Source organism: Rhinatrema bivittatum, chromosome 3, assembly GCF_901001135.1.
Source record: "Rhinatrema bivittatum chromosome 3, aRhiBiv1.1, whole genome shotgun sequence".
Taxonomy (NCBI): domain Eukaryota; kingdom Metazoa; phylum Chordata; class Amphibia; order Gymnophiona; family Rhinatrematidae; genus Rhinatrema; species Rhinatrema bivittatum.
The window spans coordinates 162,786,928-162,802,850 of NC_042617.1; the positions used below are offsets into that span (position 1 = coordinate 162,786,928).

The window sequence follows — 15,923 nt, forward strand, 5'->3', positions numbered from 1 at the left end:
CTACCTTCCAGTCCTCGAATTCTGGCTCTGTTCCTGCATCTGGAAGACTACTTCTCCTTCAGATTCTATTTTATGTGCTCCTACTTGTTCTGCCTCCTGAGTTCCTGGATTCCTGGTTTTGATCCTAATCCCTGGCCTGTACCAGGCTTTTTGCTTCCTGTTCATGCCAGGATCTAATCCTGCTTTTCATGCTCCGCTGGCCACCAGCACTGGAAGGCTGAAACTGAAGGGAAGGTGGCTGGACTATGCAGTAGTCCCTTTATCATTGGTGGCCTGGATTTGACTCTCCTGACTCTTGACTGCTCGTTTTTCTGGGGAAACTCACTGACGACAACTGTCGTCAGTGAGTTTCCCCAGAAAAATAGATAAAATATTTAAGTTATATTGAAACATGCCTTTTCATCCACATCTTTATCGGGCAGATCACTGTCTGTGATATCTGGGTGCTTGTGCTGGGTACAGTAACTCCCTGAGAGGTAGGGGATGGCTTGGCAGGAGTATTGGGCTGCTTTCCTGGAGAAAGCCTGATATGGTTTTTGGGATCTCTTCTAGTTCTGTATACTCAGTTGCAGCATGAAGGCTATTGTGGCCATGGCACTGGGTGGTGGATGCTTCTTTCAAAGCCTGTCTAACAAGTTTTTTTTCCTTTAGCAAGAACTTAAACTTGTAAAGACCCTAGGGGAAGCAGTTGACTTCCCAATTGTACGGTTTCAGAAGAAATCGGTCCTTTCAAAGATCCTTAAGGCCAAAAGTTGAATCATCCGGTTCCGTTGTGTCCAGATTTTCTGCCCAATGAAGATCAGTGATTTTCCTCCGTAGGGGTGCCTGTAGGCATTCATCTCCAGGAATTTTACTAGGAGTAATCCCATATATCTTCACATTTTCACCCTAGTTCTTGCCACTTCAGTTCCCAATGCCTATAAGGTGTCTCCTTATGTTTCACCCACCAGAAGGATAGCTGCTGATACTACTCTTGAGTAGCTTTTGCACTTGCAAGAAGTAGTTCCGGTTCTATGTGAACCATAGGGGCATGGTTGGTATTCCGTTTATTTTATGATCCTAAAGGAGGACCACATTCCTACAAACACATTCTCGATTTGAAAGGTGTAAACAGTAATCTTTGCATTTCTCATTTCAATATGAAAAACTTCCAGTCCTTGTTAGTAAATGTTCAGCAGGGCAAGTTTCTGTCTTCTTGGAATCTTTCAGATCATCATAAACTCCTCCATTTTTTGCATCCTGATAAAACACTTTCAGTTTAGGGCATTCCCTGTTTGGTCTTACCACGGCTCCAAAAAACTCTCTAAAGAAATGGTTGTGGTAGCAGCTTTTTTGTGAAAGTAATGGATTAGGTTTCATCCACACTTCGGTGATTGCTTTATAAAACCTAGTCCCATCAGGAAAGCCTTTATTATTATTTATTTGGTTTATAGTTCACTTTTTGGCACTTCAAAGTGGATTATATTCAGTTACTATAGGTATTGTCCTATTCCGAAAGGGCTTATAATCTAAGTTTATGGTGTCCAACAGAGTTATGCAAGTTTAGAAAACTTGGACTGAGTAATCAACTTTGCAACAAGAATCTTATTCCCAGTATCCAGAATACTTGGGATCTTTCTTTAATATCAAAGCAGGCCCAACATATCTGACTCAGGAAAGAGTGGTCACAATTGTAAGTCAGGTAGAAGAATTTCTTACTGATGGGGCTCCAAGAGTTTAGGACTGACTTTAGCTCTTGGGCTTCATGGCAGCCTCCTTAGATTTGGTTCAATTGGACTGTATCCTCTGCAGATTTTCCATCTGTCTTTCTGGTCCCCTTCTATCTCAGGACTATGAAGTTTGTTGTCTTCTCTCAGGGATGGAGAGATGGAACCTCTTGTGGGAGTCAACACTGCTGAATTTTCTGAGGAGAATGAATCTAGACCCTTCTCAGCTGGTGTTCCTTAAAACATATGACACATTATTGGGGTGAGGAGCCCAGAACCAGGGCCAGGTTACTGAGGAGTGCTCGTGGTTCATCAACAGGCTGGAAACCAGGGTATTCAGATTTCTTTTGCTGCATTTCCTTCTCTGCATCTCTTGTCCCTAATGAAAAAAATGGAAGTTTGAGTTCTCTCTGACAGTGCTATGAATATGCAGGGAGGCACCGAGAATTGAGGGGTTTTCAAGGAAATGAACCTTCTGTTTTGCAGTGGGTGGCATGGAATCTTCTGTAATTTCTACAACTCATATTACAAGATTGGGAAACATCTAGTCCATCTCTCTTCAGCGATATGTTGGTTTCCAGAGAGTGGGAGCTCAACTGGATACCTTTTAGCAAATAGTGGATCAATGGTAAACTCCAAACATGGTCTTAATGCCAAGGCCCTCTAGTTCATCAGTATCACTGGAAATATACTCTGAAAGGAATAGACATTCTGGTCCAGCCAAGGCCATAGGGAGAGCTGGTGTGTGTGTGTGTGTGTGTGTGTGTGTGAGAGAGAGGACCTTGAGAAAGATAGCAAAACAATTTTCTCAGGTCATTCCAAAGACTCTGACGTCCTTGTGTGCAGATCTTGTAAGACTACAGGTTGATTCTCAAATACAATTCCTAAGGGATCAACATCTCCTAAATTAGGGTTTGATTCTGATGGAGATTCAATTGTTCTTGAAAGGTCGCAATTGCACTGTAAAATTGCCATTTCACTTGCTTGTGTTTGAATCTTGCAGGTAGTGGATTTTATCGCTGTGGTGATAGGATACTTCCAACATTCTGGTCTTTTTTGGTTTCACATGGGTCCCAAATTTCTCTGAAGCTTCTAGTGGCTACTGTATCCTGTTAAAGAGATACAGTTTGGGGGGGGGGGGTGTTGTTTTTCACTCAGATTTTTATTGCTTTTCTCTGAGGGTTGTAATGTCTTTCACCTCCTTTTAGGCTTTTATTTATTTATTTATTTTATATACCTCATTTGATTCATATTCCACCTTTCAGACACTTCAAATCGGATCAAATTCAGGTAGTTTACATATTTCCCTGTCCCCAGAGGGCTCACAATCTGTACCTGAGGCAATGGAGAGTGAAGTGACGTGACATGTCCAAGGTCACAAGAAACAGCAGTGGGATTTGAACCCTGGCTTCACTGGTTTAGTTGGCAGCTCATTGCTCTAACCACTTTTGTCTTGCTCTAACCACTTTTGTCTTGCTCTGCATGTCCCTGCTGCCCTGGATAGAGAAAAAAATGATTCTGGTGCTTGAGTTCATCTCCATAGGGCCAGGGGTGGAGGGGAACTGCAGCTGAGCTCACTTCTGGCTTGTAGTGTCCTCCAGAGGCTGGAAATGGAAGATTGCTTTGAGCAGCTGCATCAGTGGGACTTAAATTTGGTTCACAGAGCTTTAGTGGGCTTGCTGTATTGGTCTCTTAACTGTGCTTCGCTGTAGGATTTATTGATGAAGATGATTTTCTGATGGCCGTTTGTTCAGCTAGTGGTATTTTTGAATTACAAGTCTTATCTTGCAGAAATCCTTTTCTGATCTTCTCATTGTTTTCAGTGTCTTGGTGACTTATGTTCCACTTATATCAGACACTCTCTACTGTTGTTAATAAGGGAGGAGTATCATGATAGGAGAGATCACTCCAATTATTGGATGTCTGTCAGGTTCTTTTTAGGTGTTTAACAGTCTCTAATTCTTTTTTTTTATTTTTGGAAATCTGATCAACTGCATTAATTGCAGTGCTTTGTAAGGGTGACACAGTTTCTAAAGCTTCTTTGGCTTAGATGGTTTAAATTCAGGTATATATATTGAAAAAATTGGCAGCCTCTGGAGTTCTTTCTGGCACATTCAATGAAAGCTCAAATTTCTTTTTGGATGGAGCTTCTGCTCCTTCCCTTGAGGACATTTGTAAGATAGTCATTTGGTCCTCCTTACATTTTTTCACTAAACATTTCAATCTGGATGTTCATGCAAAAGAGGACACATCCTTTGGAAATGGTATTCTCAAGGCAGCCCTAACTTCCTCCCTCTGGACTGGACTGGTATAGCAGGATGATAAGGAAGGAGAAATGTAATTTTACCTGATCATTTCCTGTCCTTGAATCCTGCTACACCAGTCTTAAGACCCTCCCAGGAAGCTGGTCCTGCAAGGTCTTTAAAGTGATGTACCTTGGTTTACAGAGATTGAGACAACCAGAAGTTTATTTTTCACTTCCTTTTTTCCTATTTCTTCCTCATTAATCCAAGAAAAGTTTGGAAGGATCATTTCTTTGGAGGATCCTTTTAAGTGTTTCAAGTTATGTATTTGTTGTTTAAGAGTTTGAATCAGTTGTTACCTTTTTCTTCCATGGCTTTAACTTAAGAGCACTGGCTTTTTGCTGGAGCTGCACAATGGTAATTACCAATGATGATGTTACAGAAAAAGTTGTTCTTCATCTGCTAATAGGGGAGAAATACCACCCATCTGAACTCATGTAGCAGGATTCAAGGAAAGGAAATTATCTGGTAAGACTACATTTCTCATATAGTAACATAGTAATGACAGCAGAAAAAGATCAACTGGTCCATCCAGTTTGTTATGGTAGTAGCTGCCACTTCATGCAGATTACCCCAGTATTTCAGTTAAGGATAGTAACTGTCACTCTGTGCAGGTTACCCCAAGCCTTATGTCTTTAACCATCCAAACAAATACATAAATCCAGTGTCTTAACATTGTAATAAATATTGATGTCAGTACAGTATAGTGAGGAATGAATAACATTGTTTGAAAATCGCAAAAATCCAGAGGCAATATTCAGCCCTCCTTAGTCTGATAAGTAGGGACTTATCCAGTTAAGTGGCGGCCGCTGAATATTCGGCTACATTCAGTGGTTGCCACTTAACTGGATAAATAGTTCTCCAGAAAAGTAGATAGCTGGATATCTTGTGGGCGGGCAATAGCCATTTCGGGGTGGCATTACTTATTTGACTAATGTAGCTGGATAAGTGCCAAAATTCAGACTTATCTGGTTAAGTTAACCAGATAAGTTAGATCTACCATAAAGCAGGTGTAACTTGGCTGGATATGACTTATCTGGCTAAGTGATGATTTCTACAGGGATATTCAGCAGCATGGCTGTGCTAAACATTTGATTATTGAGCCATCTCTTAACTAGAATTACCTTATTCTAGTTTTTATTTAAACAACAAAATACATTCGTTTGTAAAATTTCTTAAAATACATCATGCTGTCTTTATGTATAGAGAGTTATTGGTCTAGGTCAGAGCTTTCCAAACTTTTCATGTTGGTGACACACTTTTTAGACAAACATAATTTCGGGACACAGTAATTCAGTCTACTAGCAAACTAGAGGTTAAAGGTTAAACGAACAAAATGTATTTCGACAATTTATGTATGTTTCCTTAAATATATACATAATAAAATGTTTCACGACACAACCTATCTTGTGAAAATCTTTCATTTATATTAAAAATATATAATATTCCAAGATTAATGTTATTGTTATAATTTATGAGTAACAATAATAAAACAAAGTTATTGTGTTATTCAATTTACCTCTTTAATGAGATATATGAGCTTGATGGGATGAACACAGATTTGAATATTTGGTGTTAATAAGAAAGTCCAAAGGGTCTTCTGCGTAATTTTAAAAAGCTGGCCAGTTTCACACTATAAAATTATTTGATAGCCTCATTCAACTAATTCTATATGGCTATGAGAGTGAAGACTGGAATTTATAGGAAGGGACAGAATGTCAATATAAATCCTGCACCTCCAGTTCTGTAACTCTGTGCATCTACTGAAATTCCCCCAAACAATGGAGCTTGAATGTTTCCCTTACAGCTCATCATACTAAAAGATGTTTCCAAATTCTGGTGTCACCTCACAGTAACAGCAGCACAAACACCTTCCACTGCCAGGCACATTGTGAACGAAAATAAAACCTCGCAAAAAAAAAAGACACTCAAAATCTATACTGCAATCCCATCATAACATAACAGTAATAACACCAAGGACTCTAACAACAATAACCCTACCTGTGAAAAAGCAAGGGTAAATACTGGGTCCTAGAATACCAATACACCACCTACTGAGGAAACAAAACAAACCCGATTGCTATAGATCCCTATGCTAGCGAATTTCTCATCATGGTCACACACACAGAGCAGAGACAGACCCTCACCAAATACAGAATACAAAATAAAGGAGCACAAATTAGACAAAACTGAAATGGAAACCCCAAGAAGCCAGACTCTGTGTATTAATAATGGAAAAACAGAACCATCATTCCTCATAAAACAAATAAAATCAAGAAACATAAAGCATCAGTTATAATAGTAAAACCATACTATTAAAAGAATATTTTAAAACTACTGATAAATAGAATTTCTATTCATTAAAATCATATACATTTTTTACAATTTCCTAAACACCAATAAAATATTTCAAAACAGCACATATATCAGATAACACCCAATAATTAAAACTAATAAGGATTTTAAAAAGCCTCTGCTGTCCATACGTGGGAGCTCTTGATTTCCAGTCACCCTGATATTGTCAAGGATTAGGAGGTTATCCTCTCTCTCTCACACATACTCACATTTCCATTCTCTCTCACACATATACTGTCACATACATACACATTCATGCTCTTATACCCACCATAACCTCTCGCTTTCACAGACACTGACACACTCTCAAGCTCTAAGACACTCTCTCTCCCTCCACACACACACCCCCACACAAACTCTTACTCCCCTGGATTTTCTCATACATACTCTGTCTGGCTCCCTCACATACACACAAACACACACACCCAGGCAAGCTCCCAGTCATTCTCACACACTGAAACTGACCCCCAGGCAGGCTTCCATTCAATTTCACACCACTCCCCTCAGGCATGCACACATTCATTCTCACACACACAGACCCCCAGGCAGGCACCAATTCATTCTCACACACACATACACCACACACAGGCCGGCACCTATTCTCACACATACAAACCCCAGGAAGACACCCATACATTCTCATACACAGACACACCCTCAGGCAGGCACACACTAAAGGCAAACCCCCTCTCTTTCTTTTGCCCGCAACCTCGGAGCCTCTCTCATTCCTCTGCTGCCACTGCTGCCGCATGGCTATTGGGGAGGCGCTGATCGCTGCTATTGGCACTGAAGCCCATTCTGCTGCCTCCTCTGTGCAGGACCCGTGGGTTTCCACTTCCTCCATGTTGATCTCGTACATTGTGAAATCAGCATAGAGAAAGTGCTACTCTTGCACATTACCAAAGATTACATGTGCCAATCGGTAAAAAGTAATTTATTTCTTTTTTTTTACCTTTGCTGTCTGATCTTAGTTTTTCTAATCGGTTGGTCACAGGCTTTTTTGTTCCACCTCCCCTTTCTTATTTTTTTGCCAATTCCTTTCATATTGTCTTTTTTTCTATTTCTTTTCTCTCCATCTATCTTCTTCCCTCAAACATTCAGTCAGGTTCTCATTCTCACATGCTTTCTCTCTCTCACACACTCACAGGCTCTCTCTCATACAATCATTCATACAGTCTCTCTCTTGCACATGCTGTCTGACTCTCACACACCAAGGCTCTCTCTCACACCCACATGTTGTCTTGCTCAAGCACAGGCTCTCACTGTCACATGCTCTCTCTCATACAATCATTCATACACAGTCTCTCTCTTGCACATGCTGTCTGACTCTCACACACCCAGGCTGTCTCTCACTCCCACATGCTGTCTTGCTCAAGCACAGACTCTCACTGTCACATGCTCTCTCTCATACAATCATTCATACACACAGGCTCTCACTGTCACATGCTGTCTCTCTCACACACACACACAGGCTCTCTCACATGCTGTCTCTGCAAACATTCAGGTCCTCACTCCCACACACAATCTCTCAACTCAGCTCACAGACGCACACAATCGCTCAACTCACCTCATTCACGCACACAATCGCTCAACTCAGCTCACAGACGCACACAATCGCTCAACTCACCTCATTCACGCACACAATCTCTCAACTCAGCTCACAGACGCACACAATCGCTCAACTCAGCTCACAGACGCACACAATCGCTCAACTCACCTCATACACGCACACAATCGCTCAACTCAGCTCACAGACGCACTCTACGGGCCCTCAGCCGCTCTCTTACCTCTGGGCCTCCTCTTCACGGGTCGCTGCAGGATGGGCTCTGCAGCGGCCCTGATCTTCTCGGGCCGATCGCGGCGGTGACCCTGCTACCGGGCCTCCTCCTCCTCTTCTCTCCCCGCTGCCACAGCGCTGCTGCTCCTCTTCTGGACGCGGCTGACGCTCCTCCCCCCTTTCTGCCCGTGTGGCTCCGGCAACATTTTTCTTCCGGGGCCGCATGGGCAGGAAGGAGGAGGAGCACCTGCACGTCTCGACGTGACCTTTTTCTTCTTCGGGCCGTGGTGAGGTGAGCTCCACCACCGCCTTGCCGATCAGCGATATTTTACTGCTCAGCCGCCAGTGGGATGAGCTCCACCGGCGGCTGCATTGGCTCCCACTTGCCGGTGTGTCACGTGCACCGGGCTTGCGCGGCACACCTCAGGCGACACACCAAAGTGTCGCGACACACACTTTGGAAAGCTCTGGTCTAGGTGAACATCTGCCTGACATTGTGGGGCCCATATTCAAAGGGGTCCAGCCTAGTTCAGACTTAGTCAAACGCTGAGTTTTGAATTTTCTGCCTCGCCAAACAGGTACGTTTTAGTTGGGCAAGCCTGCCCAGATTAAAAAAAAAAAAAAAAAATAGAGATGATGATGGGGGGAGTTACAGGGGCAGGACTTAAACTTAATTGGATATAATTGATATTCAGTGCTACCCAGCTAAGTTTAGCCAGATAAGTCTGGTCATAGTGATGAGCAGGTCTAAAACCTCCCCAAATAACTTCAAACTTAACAGTGTGTATTCAGCAGGAAACGCGTCCCGCTGAATTCTCAGGTAGATTTACCCAGATAACTTGCTGCATGCTTCCTCGCTCAGTATTTACCTCTATATTTACATTCGCTATGATAATTAGAAATTGTATCTGAGAAGATTGGACTAATGACATTTTTTTTAAAACCTGTTTTCTGAAGGTCTGCCCAACACATTCGGCGGGTACGATGAAACTCCGGAAGTGACTGCTAGCCATATAAAGGTATGACATTTTCTCTTAATGATAGTATATGTAGGAAATGATGTGTGTGTGTGTGAGATAGTAAGGGTATACATAAAGGTCTTCACAAAATTTCCAATAGCGTGTCTCCAAGGACTAGACTCTGTTTCTGGACCTCTGTCCACCTGAGCCCTTTTCTGACTTCTACTACCATCTGCTCTGCTGTATTGTTAGATAATCTTTTTTTTTTTTTAAATGTCTTGTCATATCTTTCAACTTTGTAGGCGAGAAATTAAGTGAGATTTAGATGCCAAAGCAGGAACTTTGTTTTCATGTACTGTCCTCTCCATAGATTGCCATTAGACTGTAGTTGTGAATGAGTTTCATCGTATTTTTGGCCAATGTGATTTTCTGGATCCCCTCCCCTGTTTCATCTTGTAATGAGGTGTATTTTCCTCTATTCATTGCAAAGCAAGCCATTTTTCCTATAATGTCTTGCTGGAATTAATTTTGCATATGAGGGAAAAACACTCAGTTTGTTGCTAAAGTGTCAAAGGTTCCCTAAAGGATAGTGCAGTGAAAGGTAAGCACATGCTGAGGGCAAAGCTTCCTTTACCCCCAAGCATTTGTTTTCAGAAAGGTAAAGAAGTTAAACTGTCCACTTTCATTTGTCTAATAAATTGTCATCAAATCTCTCTTGGAAAAGATGATACGAAAAGCATGAGCCTCGCAGCTTGAGAGGTCCTGGTGTGAGTGCATAATACCAGCCCCTTGGAAGCACATGTGTGTGTGGGTGGGTGGGTGTATATATAACATTTTTTAGTTATATAAATGTTGGGCCTGCGGATTCGAGTCGGTCCAAGCATAAAGATGATACGAAAAGCATGAGCCTCGCAGCTTGAGAGGTCCTGGTGTGAGTGCATAATCCCAGCCCCTTGGAAGCGTGTGTGTGTGTGTATAACATTTTTTAGTTTATATTTTCAGGTCCTGAGGCATATGTATATCTTTATGCTTGGACCATATGGACTTTATTTCACTTGCCATAGGGCCAATTTTCAAAGAGTTTTGGCTCCTAGTTTTTGAAGTTCAGCTCCTAAATTGGCCCTTTTGAAAATTTACTAGGGCTGAGTGCCTAGATTTAGGCTCCTAGTTTCATTAGGACCCTAAATTTAGGAGCCAAAAAAGTGTGTGGTTACGGGGTGGAGTTACGGCAAAAAAACAAAGTTAGGAGTTTAGCACTGATTTTCAGAACTAGGCACCTAATTTAGGAGCCTAAATCTAGGCAAATAAATGGCAGGCCTAAATTTAGGTGCATAACTTTTAATCCCTAAATTTATGTGAATTTTCAGCTGAAAATTTAGGAACCTAATTTAGAGGGCTATGTTTAGGAGCTTAGCTTTTTTTTTTTTTTTTTAATCCGCCCTCAAGTGTTTAGTTTTCCATGGATATTTTTGAAATTGTAGTATTTATTTTTGGTTTGGTTTAAAACTGAAAAAATTTGCATAATTTTATGAAGAAGGGCAGTAAATTTAGATTGTAAGCTCTCTGGGGATAGGGAAGTTCCTACAGTACCTAAAACGTAATCCACTTTGAAGTGCCAAAAAGTGGAATATAAATAAAGTAGATGGAAAAATGCTACATAGAAGTATAAAAAGACTGCTGAGGTATTAAAATGAATGTAATTAATGCATTAATTTCAGTTAAACTGACTGAGGTTTTATAGCTTTTTTCAAAAGCAAAAAAACATACAGTAAGTTAATACGTCTTGCTTGCAGTACCTCTTTTAACATAAGCATTGTTTCATGAAGTTTTGGGTCAGACGATAGCACACTGAGCGAGGGCGAACAGGTCTTTTTTTTTTTGTGAGGTAGCATTATTATACAAAGAGAATTTCCTTGCACTTGGCATATTTAACTTATTATAATGCACCTAGAAATGTTACATTCAAGAGTGCTTGATAGTTCCATTAAGTTGGCATGACTGTTCATCTATAATGTGCCCTCCTCAGCTTGGGCTGTTTGTTGCCTTTTAAAACAAAGACAATCCCAGTCTTCCCCTTGTCTTTTCTCTCAGAGTGCATGCTCAGGTATCACTTGGCAACCCTGAGAGCTGGAAGGCTGTCTCTCTTCTGGACCAGTCCTTCAGTGCCAGCAAGGAGCTGCCACAATATTGGCAGCCACCTTTCTCCTTTCCTTGCTGAATCCCACCCATTCCCAACAGATAGCAAACTTGAATTTCGACTTTTGTGCACCACAGTGCTACAGCTTGAGCCAGCTGTCAATTCCCTGCACAGGTCTCAAGCTCCCACAAGTTGTAAGTTATCAGAGTAAATGGTACTGTTCAGGACCTTTTTCACTAATTTGGGGTAGGGAAGAGAAATGTGTTCAATATGGTATTTCCTGGACCCCATCCACTTTACCATTTGGTTTAAAAGTAAAGGGAGGCTCTATAAAGGGAAGCGGATTCATTAAAAGCACTTTAGGACAAGGAGAAAGAGAGGATGGAATGAAAGTGAGGCTTGGCAATACAGAGCTTTGACCACCAGAGCAATGTGCTTTTTTCATTTGTAATGGTAGATGTATGTTATTGCTACACCTTTCATTGTTGTTTCTCCTATCAGACAACCCTCTTATTGTGATTTATAATTCAAAAGCACAGATTCCCCCACCTTAATTAACAAAGTTGCTCTGCTTTTAGTCTGTTTGAACAGAGTATTTCATGCTTGTTTTCAGAGTTTTGCCATGGATGGTTTAGTCAATGTCGTTGGAGGCTGTTGTGGAACCACTCCTGCGCACATCAGGTAACTCCATTTATAGTACTGAAGCACAAAGAAGAAGAACCCCGCTTCCTCTTCATCCAAGCAAGCCAGTCCACACCAGTGGGTTATGCACTCCAACCAGCAGGTGGAAACAGAGAACAAAGACTCACTGACTTCATCCTCATATAGCTCTGCTCAGTCACTATCCAGCCAGTTTTTCTCCATCTCCAGCAGATGGTGGACATGCATCCGTGGTTGTGGATCTTGGTTTGCCTGGATTGAACATGCCGGTTTGACCTCCTATGATGAAAACAGTAGCTTCCTCCATTATTTGAAAATCTGAGAACCAATATCAGGAGTGATTGAAAAGGTGTTAGGATTCGTGGGTTTTTTGTGGACTTTTGGCCCGAGGTGAATGTTACAGCCTGAGGGGAAGAGCCCCAGAGGTCCTTACTGTCTGGAGGCATGGTCAGTTGCAGTAGGAGACACAACTGTAGTATAGCATAGTAACAGAGTTTCTGGTATGATGACGTAGGGGCTGCCCCGGGGAGCGGGGAAGTGCAGAGTCAATCCTAGCAGCAGTGACGTAGGCTGCCCCGAGGAACAGGGAAGTGCAAGTCAGATTCAGCAGTAGCAATGGAGACTGCCCCGAGAAGTGGGGAAGCAGGAGCACAGTCACTCGATTAGAGATGTAGATGCGACCCTGAGGAGTGGGGAGGTGTGGAGCAAGTTGCTGATGTGGAGACGTAGGCACTGCCCCGAGGAGCAGGAAGTGCAAAGCAAGTTGTTGGTGTAGAGACGTGTGCATGGCCCCGAGTAGCAGGGAAGTGCAAAGCTAGTTGCTGGTGTAGAGACGTAGGCACTGCCCCGAGGAATGGGGAAGTGCGGAGCAAGTAGCTGGTGTAGAGACGTCGGCACTGCCCCGAGGAATGGGGAAGTGCGGAGCAAGTAGCTGGTGTAGAGACGTAGTCACAGACCTGAGGAGCGGGGAAGCGTGGAGCAAGAGTCTCTGTAAGGTAGTTCCAGGGTGACCCCGAGGAGCGGGGAAGCCAACAGGCAGGAACTCTGGAGAGGCGCAGGGACCACCCCAAGGAGTGGGTAGGTCTGGAGACAAGTCTTCCAAGAAGTGCACACAGGCCCCTGAGGAGCGGGTACCCGAGCCAGAGTCCAGGAACAGAGGTAGAGATCCAAGCAGGAACAGACGTCTGGGCAGACAGGCATAAGCACCAGTAGCAAAGGAACTCGTTGCCAAGTCGATTAGTGTAGGCCCAGGGCGGGGCTTATGAATCCCAGCTGGTGATGTCATCAATAGGAGAAGCCCATGAGGTTCCCATCATGGCGTCCTTATAGGTAGACTCAGTGGCGCGCACTGCACGCCTAGGAATGCCCGGAGGAGGCATTGAGGTCGGCAGCGTCCCAGCAGCCATGAGATGTCCTGGGAGGTAGACGGCACATGTCGGGAGAGGCTAGCCACAGCTGTAAGTTCACCCGGAGAGGGGAGAGCAGGACAGCATATGATGTGAGTTGGGTCGGCCATGGCCGACAGTCATAACAAAAGGGCTGTAGGTGAGGCAGAAGCTTCTCTGGTGGTTGAGAAGGGAGCATCTAGAAAAGGTATGGATTTTGAGATTCCTGACTGGTTGGTGGTCACCACGAATGCGAGTCTCCGGGGCTGGGGAGCATACTTTCAGGAGTTGGTGGCACAAGGGCAGTGGACTCCCATAGAGGCAACTTGATCCATCAGTTGACTGGAGGCACAGGCGATTCAACTAGCCTTCCTTCATTTCGAGGATCTGTTAGAAGGAAAGGTGGTGAAAGTTATGTCAATTAACGCATTTGCAGTGGCGTACATAAATCATCAAGGAGGGACTCGAAGTCGACAAGTCTCTCTAGAAATGGATGTCCTTCTATCATGGGCGGAACTTCATTTACAGGCACTGTCAGCCTCCCATATAGCAGGACTGGACAACGTGCAGATGGATTATCTCAGTCGTCATGAGTTGGATCAGGTAGAATGGAGCTGGCTCTCGAAGTGTTTTGTCTTATCGTGGATCACTGGGGGTATGCCTTCCTCAATCTGATGGCAACTTGCAAGAATGCGAAAGTGGAGAGATTTTACAGTCTGGCAAGGGATGTTCAAGCTCTCAGATGGATGACCTAGTCCAGGCTGGCCACAAGAGTAGCTACTCTATGTGATTCCGCCATGGCCCATGATTGGCCTTTCCCTGTACGTACCTGGATCAGTCCAGACACCTGAGTTCATCTCCCCCTATCAGCAGATGGAGACAGAGAAAAAAAACCTTGCTGATACCGTATCTAAGCAATCGTGCCACCTGCAATTCGTCAATATTTCTCTGTCTTCAGCAGATGGCAAAGGCTGTTTATGCTGCAGTTCTGCAGTTGACTCATTTTTTTTCTTTTGAGCCTTCCTCCCGGGGGTTTCTTTTATTTTTTTTAGAATCCTTAGGGTTCTTCCCTGTTGGTTAAGGAGGCCAAGCCGGGGGTTGATACCCTTGTGTGTGCTTGGTCTGGGCGCCCGTGAGGTGTAAATCTGGTTGTCCAGATCCCTCCCTTTACGAGGCGGCTGCAGACTCTTTACAATACTTTTAGCAAGAATGTTTTAGCTATTTTCAGGGCAGATTGTTCTTTTTTAACTAAAGCTAATTAAAAAAAAACAAAAACCTGTGTTTGCACCGGAGCACTGCTCTACAGGCGAGCGACTTCCTCCCCTTGGGTACGAGCTTTTTGTGGGGCTCTTTCTGTTTGTTTGGGGGACCTTTTCTTTTGTCGTGGTGAGTACATTCAGAGAGAGGATTTTAATTTTATCTCTATCTTATGGCTCGCAGCAGGGCATGCCATTCATGCGGCTCTGATTCTTCCTGGCTTAATAGGTCGGGGTTTTGCGCTAACTGTGCCAATGGTGGGGAGGGTTCGTCTGTGGCTCCTTCTCCTGCTAAACAGCATCGTGTATCGTTGTCTTTTGGACCGGCTACAACTTCTTTTTTACCTCACCCGGCAGGCGGGGTAACGGCCGCCATTTTGGATTTTGCTGCGGCAGTTCCCGCGTCACCGGGGGTGGGAGAGGGGTCTCTATCTCTGTCTCCGGCCCATTTCGGGTTGGGGAATGGGCAGGGAGGGCTAGAAGGGGAGGAAAGCTCTGGTTTGCCTATTTTTCAACCAGACCATTCTGGTTTTGGTCCAGCGAGGTTTTTCTCCACAGACTTTGTTTTGTTACTTCATGATGCCTATATGGCCAGACAGAAAGCAGTTTGGGGGACTACACAGCTGCAGATTCCACCAGTCCAGCCCACTGAGGGTCCTTCGGGGGGGTCCCAGGAGGTTTCCTATGCCCGGTAATAGGGATCTCTCAACACAGGGCTTGATTTTTCTCCCGCAGAGTGATGCCACTGGGGTGGTTGATCCGGAGGATGCTATTATAGCTCCTGGTGGTACTAGTTCGGGGTCTGGCCAAGCTCCCCTGGTGGCTCCGATTATTCCGGCTACCGAGGATGCGGGTCAAGGGGATGACCTGGTCTCTTTTATTCATGAGCCGGAGGATCCTAAGGTGGTTTGCCTTTTTAAAAGGGAAGAGCTGGAGATTTTGCTTCCCTTGGCTTACCAGGTTCTTGGGGTTAAAATGCCTCAGGAGTTCACATGTGGTGGGATTGCAAACAAATTCGCCCTCTATGGTTACAATTGGAAGCTTGGTTAACCCAATTATATCATTTTCCCATTTCAGTCCTTCCTCAACAAGCATTACTGGGTTTTCCTTTACATCAAGGAAAGGAACTCACCAATACCATGGTTAACTTTATTTTTACAGCAGCCAGGATTGAAATAGCAAGGCAATGGAGATCACCACGACTTCCCTCGCTGTCGGATTTTCAACAAAAAGTGGAGCAAATTTATAGACTGGCTGAAATCACAGCTTATCTTCGGCACACTGAGAACCACTTCAGGAGTACCTGGAGATTGTTTTCTATTTGGAAGAGAAGCCAGGATTCATCAGCGGGTGCCTCGGCGCACTAAGCGAGGGAAGAGTCTCAA

At 43.8% G+C, this 15,923-nt stretch overlaps 1 protein-coding gene across 2 annotated transcripts in view; it reads left to right on the forward strand.

Moving 5' to 3' along the window:
- The window catches only part of MTR (5-methyltetrahydrofolate-homocysteine methyltransferase), a 357,506-nt gene that overhangs the window by 63,097 nt on the left and 278,486 nt on the right, over nt 1-15,923 (forward strand). For both annotated transcript variants that reach the window (XM_029593902.1, XM_029593903.1), the window contains exons 10-11: nt 9,099-9,160; nt 11,851-11,918. In XM_029593902.1, coding sequence (XP_029449762.1) covers nt 9,099-9,160; nt 11,851-11,918 — 130 coding nt within the window. The remainder of the gene's footprint in view (nt 1-9,098; nt 9,161-11,850; nt 11,919-15,923) is intronic.